This window comes from Kogia breviceps, chromosome 19 (genome assembly GCF_026419965.1).
Source record: "Kogia breviceps isolate mKogBre1 chromosome 19, mKogBre1 haplotype 1, whole genome shotgun sequence".
Classification (NCBI taxonomy): Eukaryota; Metazoa; Chordata; class Mammalia; order Artiodactyla; family Physeteridae; genus Kogia; species Kogia breviceps.
The window spans coordinates 27,394,229-27,418,185 of record NC_081328.1 but is presented as its reverse complement, the minus strand read 5'-3'; the positions used below and the strand labels follow the sequence as shown (position 1 = coordinate 27,418,185).

At 34.5% G+C, this 23,957-nt stretch overlaps 1 protein-coding gene across 2 annotated transcripts in view; it reads left to right on the top strand.

The window, feature by feature from the left end:
* The window catches only part of STXBP4 (syntaxin binding protein 4), a 202,156-nt gene that overhangs the window by 38,116 nt on the left and 140,083 nt on the right, over nt 1-23,957 (top strand). For both annotated transcript variants that reach the window (XM_059048918.2, XM_067020482.1), the window contains exons 8-10: nt 1,729-1,823; nt 19,507-19,603; nt 21,943-22,034. In XM_059048918.2, the coding sequence (XP_058904901.1) occupies nt 1,729-1,823; nt 19,507-19,603; nt 21,943-22,034 (284 nt within the window). The remainder of the gene's footprint in view (nt 1-1,728; nt 1,824-19,506; nt 19,604-21,942; nt 22,035-23,957) is intronic.

Here is a 23,957-nt window from a genome sequence, read left to right as displayed (position 1 = left end):
AGTCCCTATCCCTCCCTCTCTTTTGTCTTCTCTCTATGCCTTCCACACACGCTTGAACTGAGTAATTCACACCCAGGGTTAGTCTTGGTCTGAGATCATAATTAGGTTAGCTTGGGTCCACCTTGTGTTACTGTGCCTTAATGATAGGTCAGGCACCAGACTGAAAGTCATTGTCTAGCCTCACACGTCCAAACCCTAAAAATGAAAGATAAAGTTTGACTTACCCGCTATTTGGACTTCCATACCACTTCACTCCATGCTGATATTTTATGCTACACTTTAGGTTTGGCACAAAATTTCTCTTAAGAGGAAAAAATTTTTATATGTATAATATATTTTTAGCCCTTGGCCAACAATTAGGTTTCACAGCAACTAAGGCGTCTTTGTTGCTTTTGTCAAAATTGTAAAAATTTTATTATACTAAAATCAGTCTTTCTCTAGGTTTGAATTCCATTTAAAGCTAAAAGTCAGTAACCATTTTTTTTTTCATGATCTTGACACCTATAAGCTATATTCAAGATTTTACATAGAATGTTAAGGAAGCGTTAAAGGTTTAGAGGAAGACTATTTTCCTATGCACTTCTTATGTTCTTAAGAAAGAGAATGCAAATCATTTTGTACTTAGAGACAGATGCTCTGAGAAATAAAAAAAAATTAAAACACTGCATAAAAATGTGACATTTTAAAAAGTTTTTTCTCTTCCTCTTGTTTCTATGTAGAACTAGTAAAATACCATTTAAAAGTGTATTTAGAATGGTGACAATTTAGATATAAGGATTGACATGAATTGCAGGAATTTGAGAAACTTTGGCATATTAAGGCAAATAATTTTTCAAGTTCTAGTCCCTTGTGACACCTGATTTTTACTCATGCAACAAGGACAAAGCTCGTCTAAATAATCAGGGTAGACTGAGAAGGCGTTAGAGAATGGGTGAGAGGTGTATGACACTCAACTCTTGAGAATCCATTTATGCTACTTGAACTATAACTTCTGTAACATAAGAAATAGGATTTTTAGTTCAAGAAGTTCTGAGGCTATATCATACTTTATGTGCAAACGTGAAACAGTTTGCATTTGTGAGTTTTTCCATAGTACCTCCAGAACTCATGTAGCAAAAACACTTTTGCCAGAGAAAAATCATGACCTTTTAAAATTTCTAATATGATTTTGCTTATTTTGGAAGAAAAAAAGAAGACTTTTCATTTAGCAATTAGTAAGCCGTTGTGATGACAAGGTAACTGGTGGGATGTATGTTTGTTGTATTAATATTTCTGTGGGACTTAATGCATAGTTGGCCACTCTTTTTATATCATGTCTTTTAAGGCTTAAGTGAAGCTGGTTTATATGATACATTTTAGATTTAAAGAACAAAAAAATCGTGAAAACTGCCAACTGATTAGCCAGAATTCTTTTTGAACCTCAGGAGCCCAGAACACATCCTGTCAAATGAAAAGTTCTATTCCAATTAAATTTCCAATTAGGGGTTTCCCTGGTGGCGCAGTGGTTGAGAGTCCTCCTGCCGATGCAGGGTACACGGGTTCGTGCCCTGGTCCAGGAAGATCCCACATGCCGCGGAGCAGCTAGGCCCGTGAGCCATGGCCGGCTGAGCCTGCGCGTCCGGAGACTGTGCTCCGCAACGCGAGAGGGCACAACAGAGAGAGGCCCGTGTACCGCAAAAAAAAAAAAAAAAAAAAATTCCTATTAATGTGTACCCTTTTGTCTCGTAGATATTGCCCCTGCCTTGACTGATAATTACGGACCACAAGGAAAGAAGATTTCCCTAAATCCCTCTGTTCGCCTTAAAGTAGAGAAACTGGAAATGGTAAATACTTGAAATTTTCATTTTTCTTCCATAAAACAACAGCAAGGAAGTATTCTCATTCTTTGCGAGGATAAGGGATTGGAGCCATTAGTTTCTTGAAGAGTTATCGATTTACAGTTAAATGAATGGCAGTTTGGGTTTAAACTGTTTAATTCATGTTTAATTTGGGCAATTCATGGTGGTTCGTTAGTAGAAAGTAGAAATAAAACCTTTTATAATTAAATTGACCTTCAAATTAATCAGTTTCCTCCTGTGTAGGAATGAGACAAATGTGATGTTTTACAATATAGAATCAAAGGAAACATGCGATAAATTATGACAAAGTGTGGTAGACTTCAAATATGTAATGGCAGTAAGTGCAAGGAAGTAATACTCTATTACTCAATTGTTTAAAAAGTGAAGGGAAACTAAATCCTGAAGAACAAAATGGAAGCCTACTAGATATAAAGAGATGGTAGCAATGTACCAAATAGTATTATATTGAGAGTTTCTGTATATAAAAGAAACATAAGATGATTTAAAAAGAAAAATTATAAGCAGAAAAGGATTTTAAAACTTTTCCTCTCAGGATACCTGGAAGATGACAGCAAAAATGAGTGACTTTTTTTTTTTTAATATGAAAATGGATATAGTGCCGAAGGTTCACAGCCTCTACTTTCCTGTCAGTTTTTGTGGATAATGATTTTTTACACTTTTAGGAACAGTATGAGAATGCGTAGCTGGAATAAATATGCAGACCTTTGCATGGTCCTATAGTAATACCCTTTTCAGTGCGAGTTTGAATCTTCTCTTTGTTCAAATTCTGACTCAATTCCAACTCCTTTGTGCAGTTCCTTGATAACTTTTATAGTTCAGGCCAATATTGCCATATTTGGCACATCTGTAACACTGAACATTATTTTGCAGTACCCTGTAATCTTCTGTGTTTTGTTTTATCAGTAAGTCAAAGCTTACAATCTCTCTGTACCTACCACCATTTAAACATCTGGTTTGTGCTCTATAAAATTGTCTTATTAATTAGGTACTTGAGATGTCTCCTTCATATCTTCGAAATCCTGAGTATCTTTCCCTATGCTTTACTTTCTTTTTATTTGCGGCTGAAATGTAAGTTCTGGGTAATAGCAAGTTTTACAATCAGTTAATAATAACATTTTCAAAAAATAGAATATTTGAGGTTTAAAAACATATCTATTAATATCTAAAAATGAATAATTACTGTTTTTTAATGATATTGCTGTAATATACATTTCTGAACATCCAAGATTTAATACTAACCATTCCTCTGGATAAGGAGAAAACTATTCAGCTAATGACTTTACCTGGCAGTCATTATTCTTTGACTCAGTTTAAATTTTCCTAGCACATGATATTTTTAAACTGATTAATTTTCTTAGAGATATGAAAATCATCTAAATGTATATTGATTCTGAGAAATATGATGTATATTGATTCTGAGAAATATGAGCTGCTTGCATATTGAGTATTCCACTTTTGGTCCTCCTTTGAGCCTTAGCAAATTGATTTTTGTAGAAACATAAAATGGCAGTTTTACAGTAAAGGAAACCTACGTTCTGTGTAAATTCAGCTTCCCTGCTTTTATTCTAAATATTTTTAGTGACTATATTTAGTAGTGCATTCTCTGTTTTCAGAGTTTGAAACTAAATTTCACTTAAAAAATTTTTTTTCTAAAATCCATATTAGCTTCTATCCACCCATACATTTCCTAAGCTACTCTTACTTTTTTGAATAGTTATATATTAATGTAATAATATCTGTATCACTTTAATTTGAAATAGATCCTTCTATTTTAGTTGCTACTTTGTAGACAAATTCAACTTTATTGTCCATTACATTTTTAACACATTTCCTATGTAGTAATAGATAAGGCCAATATGTTCCAAGTATTTAAAATGTAATAAAATTATATTTTTTTACTTTATCACTTATAAGTATATTGCATATAGTATCTAGGAAATTGGTGATATAAAAGCTTTCACAAGGAAAAGATGTTGACTGATTATGTGGTTATTAAGTCATTAGCCAACACAATACAATTTTTAAGAAAGGCAAAGAGGTTAGAATTTGATGAAGGAAATTACCTGCCAAGATGTATGTTTGTGGGCCATTGACTTCATGAAATCTTTCATGTTTTAGTAGTAGAGGTAGACACTTTTGTATCAGGATATGCTGGAAAGTAATTTCTAGCACTGAACTAATACTATGTGTCTCCTTTGATCCCACTGTTAAACTTATAAGTAGGTATGGTAAACATAGCAAATAGGGATATATTTTTTAGTTGGCTTGAAGACAAAGAATTACTCCGCTTTATCACTATCTATGTTTTTGTATCTGAGAAAGATGCTTTGGGATACAGATGCCATTTCGCTGATATTTACTTTACCTCTTGCCATTTATGTAACATTTGAAGAAAGCTGTAGTGAGTAATGGTATACCCAATGTCTGAATATAGTTAATGAGGTGTTCTTTGTATTAGGTTGGGAAGTAGGTGACTAATATTATAAGGAAGTGAGATTGTTTAGATTCATCATTTAGATATCAGAAAAAGTTAAGGACATTTTAACAAAGTTGCATTTTTGTTTACGGTGAAAAGATGACATTAGTTATACAAGGAATTATTGGAACCTGTTTTTAATCAAAAATAAATTACCTCCAATTTATTTTTTTTATTGAAGTATAGTCAATTTACAGTATTATATTAGTTTCAGGTGTACAGCATAATGATTCAGTATTTTTGCAGGTTATACTCCATTATAGGTTATTAGAAAATACTGGCTATAATTCCTTGTGCCATATAGTAAATCTTTGTTGCTTATCTATTTTATATATAGTAGTTTATATCTATTAATCTCATACCTGAAATTTGTCCCTACCCCCCCTTCCTGCTCTTCTTTGGTTACCATAAGTTTGTTTTCTATACCTGTGACTCTGTTTCTGTTTTGCATATACATTCATTTGTACTGTGTTTTCGATTGCATATGTAAGTGATATCACATAATATTTGTCTTTGACTTATTTCACTAAACGTATTCTCTAGGTCAATCCATATTGCTGCAAATGGCAGAATTTCATTCTTTTTTATGGCTGAGTAGTATTCCATTATATATACATTCACACATGCAGTCACATAAACACACATCTTCTTAATCCAGTCATCTCTTCTTTTTTTATTTTTAACATCTATATTGGAGTATAATTGCTTTACATTGTTGTATTAGTTTCTGCTGTATAACAAAGTGAATCAGCTATACATATACTTATCTCCCCGTATCCCCTCCCTCTTGCGACTCCCTCCCACCCTCCTTATTCCACCCTTTTAGGTGGTCACAAAGCACCGAGCTGATCTCCCTGTGCTATGCAGCTGCTTCCCACTAACTATCTATTTTACATTTGGTAGTGTATACATGTCCATGCCACTCTCTCACTTTGTCCCAACTTACCCTTCCCCCTCCCCGTGTCCCTAAGTCCATTCTCTATGTCTGCATCTTTATTCCTGCCCTGCCTCTAGGCTCTTCAGAACCTTTTTTTTTTTTTTTTTAGATTCTATATATATATGTGTTAGCATACGGTATTTGTTTTTCTCTTTCTGACTTCCTTCACTCTGTATGACAGATTCTAGGTCCATCCACCTCACTACAAATAACTCAATTTCATTTTTTATGGCTGAGTAATATTCCATTGTATATATGTGCCACATCTTCTTTGTCCATTCATCTGTCGATGGACAGTTAGGTTGCTTCCATATCCTGGTTATTGTAAATAGTGCTGCAGTGAATATTGTGGTACATGTCTCTTTTTGAATTATGGTTTTCTCAGGGTATAGCCCAGTAGTGGGATTGCTGGGTCATATGTTAGCTCTATTTTTATTTTTTTAAGGAAACTCCATACTGTTCTCCATAGTGGCTGTATCAATTTACATTCCCACCAACAGTGCAAGAGGGTTCCCTTTTCTCCACACCCTCTCCAGCATTTATTGTTTGTAGATTTTTTGATAATGGCCATTCTGACTGGTGTGAGGTGATAGCTCATTGTAGTTTTGATTTGCATTTCTCTAATGAATAGTGCTGTTGAGCATCCTTTCATGTGTTTGTTGGCAATCTGTATATCTTCTTTGGAGAAATGTCTGTTGAGGTCCTCTGCCCATTTTTGGATTGGGTTGTTTGTTTTTTAGATATTGAGCTGCATGGGCTGCTTGTATATTTCAGAGATTTATCCTTTGTCCGTTGCTCGTTTGCAAATATTTTCTCCCATTCTGAGGGTTGTCTTTTCGTCTTGTTTATGGTTTGGTTTGCTGTGCAAAAGCTTTTAAGTTTCATTAGGTCCCATTTGTTTATTTTTGTTTTTATTTCCATTTCTCTAGGAGGTGGGTCAAAAAGGGTCTTGCTATGATTTGTATCATAGAGTGTTCTGCCTGTGTTTTCCTCTAAAAGTTTTATAGTGTTTGGCCTTACATTTAGGTCTTTAACCCATTTTGAGTTTATTTTTGTGTATGGTGTTAGGGAGTGTTCTAGTTTCATTCTTTTACATGTAGCTGTCCAGTTTTCCCAGCACCACTTATTGAAGAGTCTGTCTTTTCTCCACTGTATATTCTTGCCTCCTTTATCAAAGATAAGGTGACCATATGTGCGTGGGTTTATCTCTGGGCTTTCTATCCTGTTCCATTGATCTATATTTCTGTTTTTGTATCAGTACCATACTGCCTTGATTACTGTAGCTTTGTAGTATAGTCTGAAGTCCAGGAGCCTGATGCCTCCAGCTCCATTTTTCTTTCTCAAGATTGCTTTGTCTATTCGGAGTCTTTTGTGTTTCCATACAAATTGTGAAATTTTTTGTTCTAGTTCTGTGAAGAATGTCATTGGTAGTTTGATAGGTATTGCATTGAATCTGTAGATTGCTTTGGGTAGTAGAGTCACTTTCACAGTGTTGATTCTTCCAATCCAAGAACATGGTATATCTCTCCATCTGTTTGTATCATCTTTAATTTCTTTCATCAGTGTCTTATAGTTTTCTGCATACAGGTCTTTTGTTTCCTTGGGTAGGTTTATTCCTAGGTATTTTATTCTTTTTGTTGCAGTAGTAAATGGGAGTGTGTTTCTTTAATTTTTCTTTCAGATTTTTCATCATTAATGTATAGGAATGCAAGAGATTTCTGTGCATTAATTTTGAATCTTGCTACCTTACCAAATTCATTGATTAGCTCTAGTAGTTTTCTGGTAGCATCTTTAGGATTCTCTACTTATAGTATCATGTCATCTGCAAACAGTCAATCCAGTCATCTCTTGATGGGCACTTGGGTTTCTTGCATGTCCTGGCTATTATAAATATTGCTGCTATGAACATTGGGGTGCATGTATCTTTTCAAATTAGTGTTTTCATTTTTTCCAGTTAGATACCCAGGAGTGGAATTTCTGGATCATATGGTAGCTCTATTTTTAGTTTTTTGAGGAATCTTCTTAATGTTTTCCACAGTGGCTGCACCAATTTACATTACTTTCAACAGTGTAAAAGGGTTCCCTTTTCTCCATATCCTTGCCAACATTTGTTATTTGTAGGCTTTTCTGATGATAGCCATTCTGACAGGAGTGAGGTCATATCTCGTTGTTTTGATTTGCATTTCTCTTATAATTAGTATTGCTGAGTATCTTTTCATGTGCCTGTTGGCCATCTGTATGTCTTCTTTGGAGAAATGTCTATTCAGGTATTCTGTCCATTTTTTGATTGGGTTGTTTTTCGATATTGAGTTTATGAGCTTTTTGTATATTTCAGATATTAACCCCTTTTCGATTACATTATTTGCAAATATTTTCTCCCATCCCATAGGTTGTTTTTTCATTTTGTTGATCGTTTCCTTTGCTGTACAAAAGTTTTTAAGTTTAATTAAGTTGCATTTGTTTATTTTTGCTTCTATTTCTTTTGCCTTAGGATACTGATCTAAAAGACTATTGCTATTACAATTTATGTGAAAGAGTGTTCTTCATGTGTTCTCTTCTAGGAGTTTTATGGCTTCTGTTCTTACATTTAGGTCTTTAAACCATTTTGAGTTTATTTTTGTATATGGTGTGATAGAATGTTCTAATCTCATTGTTTTATATGTGACTGTCCAGTTTTCCCAGCACCACTTATTGAGGAGATGGTCTTTTCTCCATTGTGTATTGTTGTCTCCTTTTTTGTAGATTAATTGACCATAAGTGCATGGGTTTATTTCTGAGCTGTCTGTTCTATATCATTGATATATGTGTCTGCTTTTGTGTCAGTACCACACTGTTTTGATTACTGTAGCTTTTTAGTATAGCCTGATGTCTGGAAGAGTTATATCTTCAGCTTTATTCTTTTTTTGCAAGGTCGTTTTGGCAGTTTGGGCTCTTTCATGGTTCCATATGAATTTTATGATTGTTTGTTCTAGCTCTGTAAAAAACGTTCTAGTATTTTGATAGAGATTGAATTAAATTTGTAGATTGCTTTGGATAGAATGGCCATTTTAACAATATTAATTTTTCCAATCCAAGAGCACAGGATACGTTTCCACTTCTTTATATCAGCTTCAATTTTCTTCATATTGTTTTATCGTTTTCAGAGTATATGTCTTTCATCTCCTTGGTTAGGTTTATTCCTAGGTATTTTATTCTTTTTGATGTGATTTTAAAGAGGGTTTTTTTTTTTACTTTCTGTTTTTTATATTTCATTATTAGTTTATAGACCACAGCAGAATTATGTATATTAATCTTGTATCCTGCTACCTCGTTGAAATCATTTATTAGTTCTAATAGTTTTCTGTGGAGACTTTAGGGCTCTCACTATGGAGTATCATGTCATCTGCAAATAGTGACAGTTTTACCTTTTCACTTTCAATTTGGATAATTTTTATTTCTCTTTCTGGTCTGATAGCCGTGGCTAGGACTTTTCATGCTATGTTAAGTAGAAGTGGTGAGAGTGGGCATTCTTGTCATGTTCCTGAATTTAGTGGGAAGACCTACAGCTTTTCACAAGTGAGTATTATGTTGGCTGTGGGTTTCTTATAAATGGCCTGTACTATGTTCAGATATGTTCCCTCTACTCCCTCTTTGGCAAGAGTTTTTATCATGAATGCATGTTGTATTTTGTCAAATGCTTTTTCTGCATCTTTTGAGATGATCACGTGGTTTTTGTCTTTCCTTTTGTCAGTGTAGCATATCACATTGATTTATTTGCATATGTCGAACCATACTTGTGCCTCTGGAATGAATCGAACTTAATCATGGTGTATAATCCTTTTTGTGTATTGCTGGATTCGGTTTGCTAATATATTTTTGAGGACTTTTGCATCTATAGTCATCAAAGATATGGCATGTAATTTTCTTTTTCTTGTGGCATCTTTGTCTGGTTTTGGTATCAGAGTAATGATGGCCTCCTAGAATGAATAAGGCAGTGCTCCCTCCTCTTCAATTTTTTTGGAATAGTTTGAGAAGGATGGGTATAAGTTCTTTATATGTTTTGGTAGAATTCCCTAGTTAAGCTGCATGGTCCTGGACTTGTTTGCAGGGAGTTATTTTATTAGATTCTATTTCACTTCTAGTGATTGCTCATTCAAATTGTCTGTTTCTTCTTGACTCAGTCTTGGCAGGATGTATGTTTCTAGAAATTTGTCCATTTCTTCTAGGTTGTCCAATTTGTTGGCATGTAACTATACATAGTATTCTCTTATGATTTTTTGTATTTCTGTGATATCAGTTATTACCCCTCTTTGATTTCTTAATTTGTTTATTTGGGTCCTCTCTTTTCTTCTTGGTGCCTAGATAGAGGTTTGTCAATTTTGTTTATCCTTTTAAAAAACCAGCTCTTGGTTTTATTGATCTTTTCTATTGTCTTTTTTATCTCTATTTTATTTCCTCTGTGATCTTTATTATTTCCTTCCTTCTTCTGACTTTGGCTTTGTTTATTCTTTTTCTAATTCTTGCAGGTGTTAGGTTAGGTTGTTTATTTGAGATTTTTCTTGTTTCTTGAGGAAGGCCTGTATCACTATGAACTTCCTTCTTAGAACTGCTTTTTCTACATCCCAAAGATTTTGTAAAGTTGTGTTTTCATTTTTATTTGTCGCAAGGTATTTTCTGATTTCTTCTTTGATTACATCATTGACTCATTGGTTTTTTTAAATAGCATGTTGTTTACTCTCCACGTGTTTGTTCTTTTCACTTTTTTTTCTTTCTGTGGTGGATTCCTAGTTTCAGACTGTTGTGGTCAGAAAAGGTGCTTGATATAATTTTTACCTCTAAATTTGTTGGGACTTGTTTTGTGTTCCAGTATGTGATCTATCATAGAGAACATTTCTTATGTGCTTGAAAAGAATGTGTATTCTGCTGTTTGGGGGTATGCAGTAGATGTTGATTAAATCCAACTCTATTGTGTCATTTTGGACCTTATTGCCTTATTGATATTCTGTCTGCATGATTTGTCCATTGATGTCTGTGGGGTGTTAAAGTTTCCTACTGTTATTGCATTATTGTCAATTTCTCCCTTTATGTCTGTTAGTATTTGCTTTATATATTTAGGTCCTCCTGTTATAGGGTGCTTATGTTAATGAGTGTAATATCCTCTTCTTATATTGATCCCTTTATTATTATATAATGTCCTTGTTTGTGTTTTGTTATAGCCTTTGTTTTAAAGTCTATTTTGTCTGATACACATATTGTTACCCCACTTTCTTGTCATTTTCATTTACATGAAATAGCTTTCTTTCATCCCCTCACTTTCAGTCTGTATGTCTCTTTAGCCCTGAAGTGTGTTTTTTGGTAGGCAACATATTGAAGGGTTTTTTTTTTTTTTTTTTAATCCAATCAGCCACCCTATGTCCTTTTTTAAAAAATAAATTTACTTATTTATGTATTTATTTTTGGCTGTGTTGGGTCTTCATTGCTGCATGCAGGCACTCTCTAGTTGCAGTGAATGGCTACTCTTCGTTGCGATGCATGGGCTTCTCATTGTGGTGGCTTCTCTTGTTATGGAGCATGGGCTCCAGTAGTTGTGACGCACGGGCTCAGTAGTTGTGGCTCACAGTTTCTAGAGCACAGACTCAGTAGTTGTGGCACACGGGATTAGTTGCTCCATGACATGTGGGATCTTCCTGGACCAGGGCTCGAACCCATGTCCCCTGCATTGGCAGGTGGATTCTTAATGACTGAGCCACCAGGGAAGTCCCCACCCTATGTCTTTTGATTGGATTGTTTATTCCCCTGACATTTACAGCAATTATTGACAGGTAAGTATATATTGCCATCTTACTACTTGTTTTCCAGTTGTTTTTATAGTTCTTCTCTGTTCATTTCTTCTTTTTGTTTCTCCCATTGTGGTTTGATGATTTTCTTTAGTAGTATGCTTGGTTTCCTTTCTTTTTATTTTTTGTATATCTTTTGTAAATTTTTGATTTCTGTACAATGGGGTTCATATATGTTGATCCATAAGTATATGTACTTCATGTAAACTGATAGTCATTTCAATTCAAACACATTCTAAAAGATATACGTTTTTTACTCCCCTCCCCCATGTTTTGTGTTTTTGATGTCATATTTTACATCTTAATGCTTATCCCTTAACTGTTTATTGTAGTCAGAGTTTCTTTTACAATTTTTTTGTCTTTTAATCTACTTAGTTAAGTAATCTTCAATCCTGAATATATATCTGTCTTTTCTAGTGGGATTTACGCTTTCCTATAGATTCTTACTTCGCTTCCATTTAGAAAAGATCCTTCAGGATTTATTTTAGGGTAGATCTGGTACTGCTGAATTCTTTTAGTTTTTGCCTGTCTGAAAAGTTCTCTCTCCTTCTGTCCTAAATGATAATATTGCTCAGTAGAGTCTCCTAGGTTGCAGAGTTTTCCCTTCCAGCACTTTGAATATATCATGCCACTCCCTTCTGGCCTGCAAAGTTTCTATAGGGAGATCAACTGATAGCCTTATGGGGATTCCCTTCTTTATGACTCTTTCTTTTTCTCTTGCTGCTTTTAGAATTCTCTCTTTAACTTTTGTTGTTTTAATTATGATATATTTTAGTGTGGGTGTTTTTGGGTTCATCTTGTTTTTGAATCTCTATGCCTCCTGTGCCTAAATATCTGTTTCCTTCTTTCAGTTTGGGAAATTTTACAGCCATAGTTTCTTCAAATACATTTTCGATACCCTTCCTCTTTATCTTCTCCTTCCGGAACTTCTATAATGTGAATATTGGTACATTTCATGCTATCCCAGAGATGCCATATGTTACTTTTACTTTTTTTTAATTTGCCTTTCTGACTGCTGTTCTGATTGGATGATTTCCATTATTTTATCTTCCAGGTCATGCATGCATTCTTCTGTGTCATTTAGTTTGCCATTTGTTCCTTCTAGGGTGTTCAAGGTGTTTTTTTATTTCAGATATTTAATTATCTATTTTTGATTGGGTCTCTTTTTTTTTTTTTTTTTTTGGCCAAGTTGTAACCCCTGGACCACCAGCGAATTCCCTTAATTGGGTCTTTTTTATATTTTCTAGTTCCTGTTAAGATGATTTGTGTTTAGATCAATTCTTTTCCCTAATTCAGTTAGCAATGTTTTGAACTCTTTATCTGGTAAATTATTTATTTTTTCAGGGCTTTTCTCTTACTCTTTCAATTAAGAGTAGTTCCTCTGCCTTTTCATTTTAGTTACTTTCTCTGTCTCTAGGAATTTTGGTGAAACAGTTATCTATTGTGGTCTTGAGGGCATGCTATTATTTGAGAGCATTGCTGTGCTGACTGCGTGTGCCCAGTGCCTTTAATGGAAGGGCTGGATTTGATGTGGATGCCAGTCACGTCATTCCTCAGGGTGTGCTGGCAGCTGTCACCTTGGTAGGGCCTGTGGCTGGTGATGGAGGAGCTAAAGTCTGTGCAGGGTGTGAGGTGGGACTTCTCTGCTCATTGGCTGTCACCACCCTGTCAGGGGTGGGATTTGCTCCCAAATTGCTGGAGTAGAATCCCTGAGGGTAGGGCTAGAGCTGGCTCTGGTCCCTTTAAGTATGTGTTTTTCCTTTTCCCTGCACTGGGGCCTTTGCCCCAAAGGAGGGGAGTCCTGAAGCAAGTGGGGCCTGTGTGCTCACAGAGGTCTGATACTCCACCTCTGTAGGCATCTACAGCTTCACTCAGATGCAATCCGTGGTCGCATCTTTTCCCTGGCTGTGGTCACCTGAGATCTAGTGTTGCATGGTGACATGGAGTTAGTGGGACTGGAGTGTTTGCTCAGCTTGGGCTGGCACACTTAGTGAGGCAGTCACAGGAAATGTGGCCACCACACTGCTGTAAGAAATCTGGGCTGCTTCTGGGGCATCTCTTGAGTAAGCACCAACAATGGCTACCGCTGCCCTATCTGGGCTACACCCCGCACCCCCAGGTTGCCTCTGCATCCCTAAATCAAGTCTTCTCCCAGGTCCTGGGTGCCCTAGATCCAGTGCCATGCTGTGGCGGAGAGTGAGTGGGGTGTTCTCCTTGCTTGGACTGGGGAGCATGGCAAGGTGGCAGCTGCTAGGGCAGACCTCTCTCCACCCTGCCTCGGGGCAGGCTAGCACCCACCCACTCCTCATGGGTGGAGTCTGGCTTCTCCAGCCTTTCTATCTGTTCCACCAGTTCTCCAAGTGGCCAAGGGAGCTCGTCTCCTTTGCATAGCACCCCAGGACTCAGATGCCCAATCTGTGGCTCAACCCACTCACACCCCCGGGTGAATGTCTGCCCATGTGATCCCCCCTTTCCTCTGAGTTCTCTCCCATGGACACAGGTCCCAACACAATCACTTTTCTTCCCGTTTCTATACAGGTACGGCATATCTTTCTTTCAGCCTTGGTTGTACAGGAGTCCTTCTACCAGATTCCAGTTAGTTTTCCATGAGAATTTTTCCATATGTCAATGTAGTTTTTATGTGTTTGTGGGGAAAGGTGAGCTCCATGTCCTGTTACTCTGCCATCTTCATGTCCCATCAAATTACTTTCAATTTAAATTTATGAGCTTACCTCACTGACATGCTGTATTCTTGTAAATTTTTCTTTCAACAGAACTTCCATCTGTTACTCAGTTTAGCTCAGGAAAAATTTACATGGTAGTTACTTGCATCTTGCAATTTTATTATTACTTAATACAATAAGAATCACTGTATATTGAGTACCTTCTGTGATAGGTCTTTTGTTTGCATTATTTTTGTAAAATTGTTTTTATTCCTTTTTTTTAAGAGAACTTTATTTTATTTATTTATTTATTTATTTATTTATTTTTGGCTATGTTGGGTCTTTGCTGCTGCGTGCAAGCTTTCTCGAGTTGCAGCAAGTGGGGGCTACTCTTCGTTGTGGTGCACAGCCTTCTCATTGTGGTGGTTTCTCTTGTTGCAGAACATGGACTCTAGGCACACAGACTTCAGTAGTTGTGGCACGTGGGCTCAGTAGTTGTGGCTCATGGGCTCTAGAGTGCAGGCTCAGTAATTGTGGCGCACAGGTTTAGTTGCTCCGTGGCATGTGGGATCTTTCTGGACCAGGGCTCGAACCCGTGTCCCCTGCATTGGCAGGCGGATTCTTAACCACTGCACCATCTGGGAAGTCCCTGGTTTTATTTCTTTATAAAATGTTTCTATTTTATTTCTTTATATGAGAATATTAATCATATGCAAGAATGATTATATTTTATGTGTAGAGTTTAAAGATTAATAAAACAAATACACATATATTCCACCACCCAGCTAAGAATGAGAATCTTTGACATTGCCTGTGTCTTTCTTCTTGATTGTATTTTCCTCTTTCCCCAAGAGGTAACTCTATTCCAAATGTTGAGTATCATTTATATGCTTTTTAAAAGTTGATTACTAAAATATTAATAAGGTCAAAGAGTTTATTTACCTTTAACCTAACTTAAGGTATTGTTAAAATGTTCCTTCTGTTTCTTCATCTCCTGGAAAAGTGCTTGGCTCATAGTATATGCTCAGAAAATAATTGTTCGATTAGTGTATTGTTTTCTAAAGTAATTCTACCAATTTTCATTCCTACTAGTCTTATGCAAGAATTCCCATTGCTCCACATTCTTTACATTTAGTCTAATTATAATGCATTTTGTGTTTTTTCTACCATCTTATTAAAATTTTTTTTTCTGTTTTCTTGTTTTTAATCCCATTTTTACCCCATGTTTACTTTATTTTTTTGGTTTGATTATGTTTGGTTTTTTGGTTGGCAGTTTTTGCATTTTATTTTTTTTTCTCCCCTGTCTTATTTAAAAATTGTACCTTCTCTTGCTAATCTTTTAGTGATTACCTTAAAATTTTAACATTCATCTTTAACTTAGTCTAAAGTTAATCAGAATCTTTACCCTTCTTTCAAATATACAAGGTGCTTATAATACTTTAAATCTGATTAGCCTCTTCCGAACTTTCATGCTTCTTTTTGCCCAGTATTTCAGCTTTAGTAATGCATTGTTTTTCTAATTCACTGTCTTTCTTTGCAGTCACCTGCTATTTCAGTCACATAACCACTGAGTTTCTAATTTATTTCCTACCTAGTATTTTTATAATATCTTGTTCCTAATTTTATTCTTGATTCACCTTTTTTAACTTAAGAAAGATAAACAAAATGTAGTACATACATACAATGGACTATTATTGGGCTGTAAAAGGAATGAAGTTCTGATATATGCTATAACATAGACAAACCTTGAAACATTAAGCTAAGTGAAAGGAGCTAGGCTCAAAAAGTTACATGATTATATTTATATGAAATGCCCAGAATAGTCAAATCCATATAGACAGAAAATAGATTAGTGGTTGCCTGGAGCTGGCGGGATAGGGAAAAATAGCAAGTGACTGCTAATGGGTATGGAGTTTCTTTTAGGGGTGATGAAAATTTTCTAGAATTAGGTGATTGATGAACAACTGTGTGAATGTACTAAAAGCCACTTAACTGTACATTAAAACAGTGAACTTTTTGTGGATTATAACTCAGTATATATTATTAATAAAAAGTCACATTAATATATAGAGTATGGTACCATTTATATAAAAATTAAAACTTAAAAATATTTTTTAAAACTATTCATCACATATATTTATAAAAATATGAAATAATGATATAAAAGCACACTTGGGAATTATCCATGAGAAAAGAGAGATTGTAAGAAAGTGAAGTTATGCCAAAAAGTGGGAGAAAATATTTGTAATACACATAACATATACAATTTTGGTATCCAGAATATATGAAGAACTCCTAGAAATAAGTCAGAAAAAGACCTGTCAATACTATTCCTAAAGAAACATTTACCCATGTGCTGTAGTAGATGTGTACAGGAATGTTCATTGCTGGTAAGCAGAAAACCCCAATGTTCATCTAGAGGAGGATGGATTAATAAATTGTGGCATATTAATCTAATCAAATATTAGATCAAAGTAAATGTATTAATCTTACAATACCGTATAACCATGTGGATGAATGATAAAACAAGCCTGTAGGGTAAAAAGACCAAGTTTTAGAAGACTATCAGTTGCATTTTAATGAAGCTAAAAAACAGCAAAACAAAAAAACATGTTAAGGATACATAGTATGTGACAAACCATTTTAAAGTAAATAGTATGGGAATGATAATGACATAGTTCCTTAGCAGTGGTTACCTCTAGTATAGTAGGAGAGGAGTATGTTACATAAATCAATAGTATTAGCAATTTTGTAATTCTTAAATAGATTCATGGATGTTTTAAAACTTATATATTTGTTACATGTATGTTTTTAGTGTATTTCAAATATATAATAAAATGCTTAGGGAGAAGTAGAGAAGGGGCTTTTGCAATGTTTTGTTACATTCAAAATCTGAAGTAAATATACTTAAATACTAAGCTTTAATGTACTATTATAACAAGTTTTAAAAGCATGCAAAATATCTAAAATGTACAGAAGACTGTTATATACTGATAATTTTTTAAAAGACATAGAACACTGTATATAGTATAATTTAATTCTTGCAAAAGATATATAATTTATTTCTTTACATATACAGGTGCTATATACATGGAAGAAATCAGGAAAATTATACACCAGTCGATTAATAGTGTTTGTCTCTGGAGGAGTGGTTCTCAAAAGCAGGGATGTGGATTTTTTGCCTCAGGGGACATTTGGCAATGTCTGGGGACATTTTGGGTTTTTACAGTTGGGAGAATGCCACCAAATTAGGAATCACTAACAAAAAATACTTCCTCAAACTTTACGTATGAAAATTTAAAACATATTGCTAAATAATTTATGTCAAAAACATTGTTAATAAACATATAAAAGAAGCTAAATCTCACTTGTAGTTAGGAGAATTCAAATTAACAAACAACATACTATTTCATATTCAACATATTGACAAAAATTAAAGTGTGAAAACAGCAAATGCTGTTAAGAATGTAGAAAAATAGAGATGCTTATATACTAGTGTTGCGCATAAATTGATATAACCAGTTTGGAGAGCAATTTTATAATATCTAAGAACTTTGACAGTATATATACCCTATGACTCAGCATTTCCTTTTTTAGGGATGTACTGTGGAGAAATTTTTACACATCTATATGAGGAGATGTGTAAAATGTCTTATTATAAAAAACAGAGTGGAGTAATTATAAAAAGCCCATCAATGAGAGAATGGATAATAAATTATAATACATTCATCCAGTTAGACACCATTTAAATTTAAAATAAGTGAACTAGTTTTGCAGTTAACAATATTGAGCAATTGTGAAATTGTAACATTGAGGTAAAAAATAAAAATAATTTGTAAGGTTATCGTTTTGTATTATACTATGCATGTAAAATCATAAATGCACAAGAGTACATGTTATTAGGGGATAAATGTAGTAGTGGCATCACATCATGGACAGGAAGGATATGCCAGCCTTAGTATAGTGGTTCCTGCTGAGAAACAATGGAGAAAGCTTTCAACCAACTCTATAATGTTTATTTCTTAAAAATATATATATATATATATATAAATTTCAAGCAAATACTAATGAGTATATACTTGATGATAAGAAGTAAATGGGTGTTCTTTGTATTATTCTCTTTCTTTTTTTTTTGGTGTATTTGGAATATTTTTTATGACTGAAGGAAAAGAATATCAAAATTTAAGAATCATTATTCTATGTTATGGAAAGCAATGACTGTGTAGATAGGGCAGGCAGATGATGGATGCTTGGTTAAAATGCTCTAGAATCACTTTTGAAGGAATCTTTCCTGATGTTTTCCCTTCCTTTTGTCTCCTTTTCTCACTGTGCCCAGCCACCTATACATTGACCAGTTTGGTTTTGCCACAGTACATCCTGTACACACTTCTATTAAATTACATATTGCACTAATTACATTTATTTACATGTTATCCTCGCCCTAGAGACCATAGCTCTTTGAGGGTAGTGGCTATATCTTGTTTGTGTCCCTTTGTATAGTTTAGTGCCTAACAAATAGTAAGCACTAAATAAATACTTGGTAAATGAAGTGATGGATGACTGAACAGATTTCAAAGGAGGAGGGAATATATAAGGACAATTACTAGTGTTAACCTTTACCTACATTTTAGTTTTGATGTTCTTGCCAGAATCCGATAATAGGGCATCTAGTCAGTCCTTATTCATTAGTTAAGATTAAACTTTGCTATATATAACCTGAGAACCTAAAATAGCAGTGGTTTCCATTAGAAATTTATTTTTCTTACACCAAAAAGAAACCTGAAAGAAAGTAATCCAGGGCTGGCATGAAGGTTATACATGCTTTTAAGTATCTTTCTGTTCCACCATCTTTGTTGAGGTGGCTCATGAACCAAGATGACTACTTAAATTCCAGCCATCTTTTCTTTCTTCCCTCCTTTCTTTTCCTTCCTTCTTTCATCTTTTTTTTCTTTTAATTAAGACCAAAGAGAGAAGGAAAAAAGGGACAAGAAGTACCTACCCCACTTTTGAAAGACTTACCAGAAGTTCCCTGCAAGTTCGCTTTATGTCTCCTTGGGTAGTACATAGTCATATGACCTTATCAAGCTACAGAACAGGCTGGGAAATATCTTCTAGCTGAATGACAATGTTTCTAGCTAAAGATTTTGGTTCTGTTACTACAGAACAAGGAGAGAATAGACACTGAAATACAACTAGCAGGCTCTGAAATTTTAATTAGCTATGGGTACTAAAAAGAGAAGGTAGAGAGAAGAGGATTCCCGAGAAAGCTTTTTAGTTTATTATTTATGTAAGCCTGCCCATAAACAAGGCAAAAATTAGAATTTTTTATATTCCATCCAATTCCTGTAATCCTTAGTTTTGGTCTCAAATACAAGATATCAACAAAATATCAGCGTTTTAGAGTGCTACTTAGAAAAATTAATGTTAAATTAGATTTATTAGGATTTCCTTGCTGTTTTTCTTCTGCCATGTCACATATTTTAAACTAAGAAGTAGTTTGAATTTTGGTTCTAGAGATATGCTATTTGGCATCAGCCAAAGTGCTAGCCTTGGGGGAAAAAATAAGGTGGTGGTAGATCAAGAAGCTAATATTTTATGGAAAATTAATCCATAAATAGTCATCAGACTTTCTTTGATCATGGTCACTGTTCGGGATATTGATTCTTTTCACTGGATTGTAAAATAAAGTTGTAATGAAAAGTTTTATTCTTTGGAGATTTGAAAAATTGCTTCACATGAATCCTTTTCCTTCCAGGCTCTAAATTATCTTGGTATTCAGCCCACAAAGGAACAACACCAAGCCCTGAGACAGCAAGTGCAAGTAGACCCAAAGGGGACAGTGTCTTTTGGAGGTAATATTTAGGCTCATCATGTGTGTCATCACAGAAACTTATTGTGGCCCATATTCACTGAGTGCCTCTTCTTTGGAAGGAGAGAAAGAAAAATAAAACCACATCTATTTTAAGTTCCTTAATCAGTATTCTAAAGACTCAGATAGAATTATTGGTCTTACTGGGTCAGCAGAAAGGACAACTTCCTTAGAATCTTTCAACTTTAAAATATCATTCAAACATGTTCTTTTTTTATTTTTAATTTATTCCACAAACATTGCTTTAGTAATAACAAAAGAAACAGTACAAAATATAGAAGCCCTAGTTCTGCTACTGTGAAATTCTAATTTTTTTTCAGCCAGTATGATATAATATTTCATTATGCTGTATAATTATTCTTATTTTTATTTTATAATTATTATTAAAGATAGCAAATTGTGAACATACTCCATTGATATACTATAATATTAAGCTTTTCCACTGTTGGGAATTTTGATGGTTTTTCATTAACTGACAATATAAATAATTCTATATTTAATATAGCTTTTTTTTCTTCTTTCTCTTAGGATAAATCCCCATAAGTGGCTTAGACTTTTGATATGTATTGATAAATTGTTTTCCAGAGACATTTTACACACATATTTGTTGGGCACTAGTAATGTTTGAATGTAACAGATTTTTGTATCTTTTACAGCATTAAGTATTTAATTTTTTTCTTATAGAGTAGATGCAACATTGTATCAATTTAAAAGCATCTGCATTGCTAAAAGAAATTTGGGGGTTTTAAGTGATGAAAAAAGATATATTTGTTCCCCTCTGCTCTTGAAATCATACAGTATAATGAGAACAAGAAACAGAAATACATGTAAAACCACAATGTATAAGGACAAAGTAGATGAGGAAAATAAATGAATTAGTGAGCAGAGTCATGTAAAGTCCAAGTGTCTGAAGAGATAGGAGAATCACAACGGGAAACAAGCTGATTCCTGGAAAGGCTTAGGAATTGAAAACATTGAGTACTTAAGGCTGTGTTAAGGAGCAATTATATATGCTGTTCCCTGCCCCCTCTCAAGCAATCCACAACTACCATCCCTTACCCTTGCAGAGGAAAATAAGTATATTCCCTTGAGAAATTAAACCAGATTGATTCTGGACCTATAGTTGCCAGAAGCTAAGGAATTTGGGGATGTGTATGGTGAATTATCACTTACAAAACACACACAGATTGCTCAGTGATATTTGCAACCATGTGTGTGCTCTGTAGGCAAGAGGTTGTAAGATTCTCTCTGAAGAACCTGAACAAAGTATCGTAATAGCTGGGCACTTTATTGCTCTGTAGTGAAACCTACTAGTTGACAAAGCGAGTTATACACACAAAATTTCCAATCAATGATTTAGTGCCTGATTCGTCTTAAATATGAACACCAGACATTTGGAGAAATCCTCCAACATAAAATACAAAGCCTCAAAGTATCAGACAAATAGAAAAAGAGGAACTCAGAAAAAAGGGAAATATTATGAGAGCAGAAAAGAACTTCACATAAACCATAATTAGCATCTTTTAAAAAGATAAGTAAAACTAAGGCATCCATGCAATAAGAGTAGGATACTGTAAAATAGGAACAATTAAAAGGATTATTGGAAACTAAAAATATAAGAATCAAATTTTTTAAAAATTGAAGTTAGATGGATGAACAGGTCACACTCCATGTCTGAAGAAGCGTATAGTTTGCTAGGTTGGCATCAGGCAGTGCTATATAACGAACAAGAGAATATGCCTTCGAGTCACACTTCAGTGGAATCTTGCTGTGCTACTTATTTGCCAAGTAGCCTTGGGAGGTTTAAGACAGTTAACTTATCTTAGCCCAAACTGTAAAATGGAGAGGATGAGAAGAACTACCACAGAAAATTCTCAAGATGAAATTGCAAAGGGCCATGTGTAGCATATAGAGGCTGTTATAGAAACATTTCCTGCTATCATTATTATTACTATTATTATTAATATTAAAGTTCAGGTTCTTTTGGCTAGAAAAGCTGTAAATCATAATATTAACATATGTTTTAGAAAAAGTACTATTCATAATAAAAGAGTTGGAGAGATAGTTATGCCTATGACATTTATTTGCTTCATTATCATATCTGATTTATTAACTTCAGCAAAGGTAAATGAAGTGAGTGAAAACCAGTTTATCTCTTACTTCTTATGTGAACTTAAATTTATCTGTCACTTCAGTTAACACTATTTTAAGGTAATTTAAGTAAGTTAAATTTTAAGCATTAGCTTCAGCTTCATGTAGAAAAAGGTAATGTTTGCTTAGATGAGGTTAGCTGTATTCTTACTGAAATATGTTCTATTTTAGATTTTGTCCAGGTTGCCAGAAACTTGTTTTGCTTGCATTTGGGTGAAGCAAATGTTGGTGCACATGAAATTTCTAACATATTAGACTCACAGGTAGAGTATGCCCTATAGAATTGTCTTGATTGCACTTAAATCATAAGTCTTAAATGTTATCTGTCATATATATATATATATATATATATATATGTAGGCTTTTTTTCATTTTTTAAAATTTTTTAAAAAAAATAAATTATGCAGATAATACATGCTTTTTGGATAAATATGTAAAATACAGATAATTTAAAATCAAAAGTAAAATTTTACCTTGATCTCCTCTATCTTCCTCTCACTATTCCCTCATGCTATTCCCATCTTTAAATTTACCACAGAGAAGTACTCATATTGTAAGTGTAAACCCTCTGAAATTTTACAATCTGAACCATTCTTGTGTAATCAGAATCCACATCAAGAAACATAACATTAAAGAAACTACTAGGACCCTGATGTCTGTCTCCTACTCGCCAAGTTCCTTTCTAATTACTAGCACTTGCCCTCCCCACCTCCAGTAAAGGTAACAGCTACTCTTTTGCTTCTAACGACATAGATCGGTTTTGCTCTTTTTGTGCTTTACATAAAATGGAATTGTGAAGTCTGTTAACTTCGTAAGTGGTTTGTTCTACAAACCTTTGACACTTATATTGCCAAATCTTTCAGTCCTTTCTGTTATGAATTTTTGATACTGTCACATTATTAAAGAAGGTCTTCCCAATTTATATTATGTATTCACATATTATATATAGATAACTTATTTTTGTTTATTCATGAGATTGGGCCCCAAATGGATAACCATGTGCCCTTATTCCACCATCATTTATTCAATAACCATCCTTTTCCACTTTTGCCACTAATTTGAAATACAATTTTAATACATACTAAATTGCATCTGGATACACAGCTCTGTTTTTCTTTTTTTTTTTTTAACATCTTTATTGGGGTATAATTGCTTTACATTGTTGTGTTTGTTGCTGCTGTATGAGCTATACATATAAATATATCCCCATATCCCCTCCCTCTTGCATCTCCCTCCCACCCTTCCTATCCCACCCCTGTAGGTGGTCACAAAGCACCGAGCCGATCTCCCTGTGCTATGCAGCTGCTTCCCACTAGCTATCTATTTTACATTTGGTAGTGTATATATGTCCATGCCACTCTCTCACTTCGTCACAGCTTACCCTTCCCCCTCCCTGTGTCCTCAAGTCCATTCTCTACATCTACATCTTTATTGCTGTCCTGCCCCTAGGTTCTTCAGAACCATTTTTTTTTTTGGATTCTATATATATATATATATATGTTAGCATATGGTATTTGTTTTTCTCTTTCTGACTTCACTCTGTATGACAGACTCTAGGTCCATCCACTTCACTACAAATAACTCAGTTTTGTTTCTTTTTATGGCGGAGCAATATTCCATTGTATATATGTACCACATCTTCTTTATCCATTCATCTGTCACTGGACACAAGTTGCTTCCATGTCCTGGCTATTGTAAACAGTGCTGCAATGAACATTGTGGTACATCACTCTTTTTGAATTATGTTTTTTTCAGGGTATATGCCCAGTAGTGGGATTGCTGGGTCATACGGTAGTTCTATTTTTAGATTTTTAAGGAAACTCCATACTGTTCTCCATAGTGGCTGTATCAATTTACATTCCCACCAACAGTGCAAGAGGGTTCCCTTTTCTCCACACCTTCTCCAGCATTTATTGTTTGTAGATTTTTTGATGATGGCCATTCTGACCGGTGTGAGGTGATAGCTCACTGTGATTTTGATTTGCATTTCTCTGATGATTAGTGCTGTTGAGCATCCTTTCATGTGTTTGTTGGCAATCTGTATATCTTCTTTGGAGAAATGTCTGTTTAGGTCTTCTGCCCATTTTTGGATTGGATTGTTTGTTTTTTTTGATATTGAGATGCATGAGCTGTATACTTCGGAGATTAATCCTTTGTCCGTTGCTCGTTTGCAAATATTTTCTCCC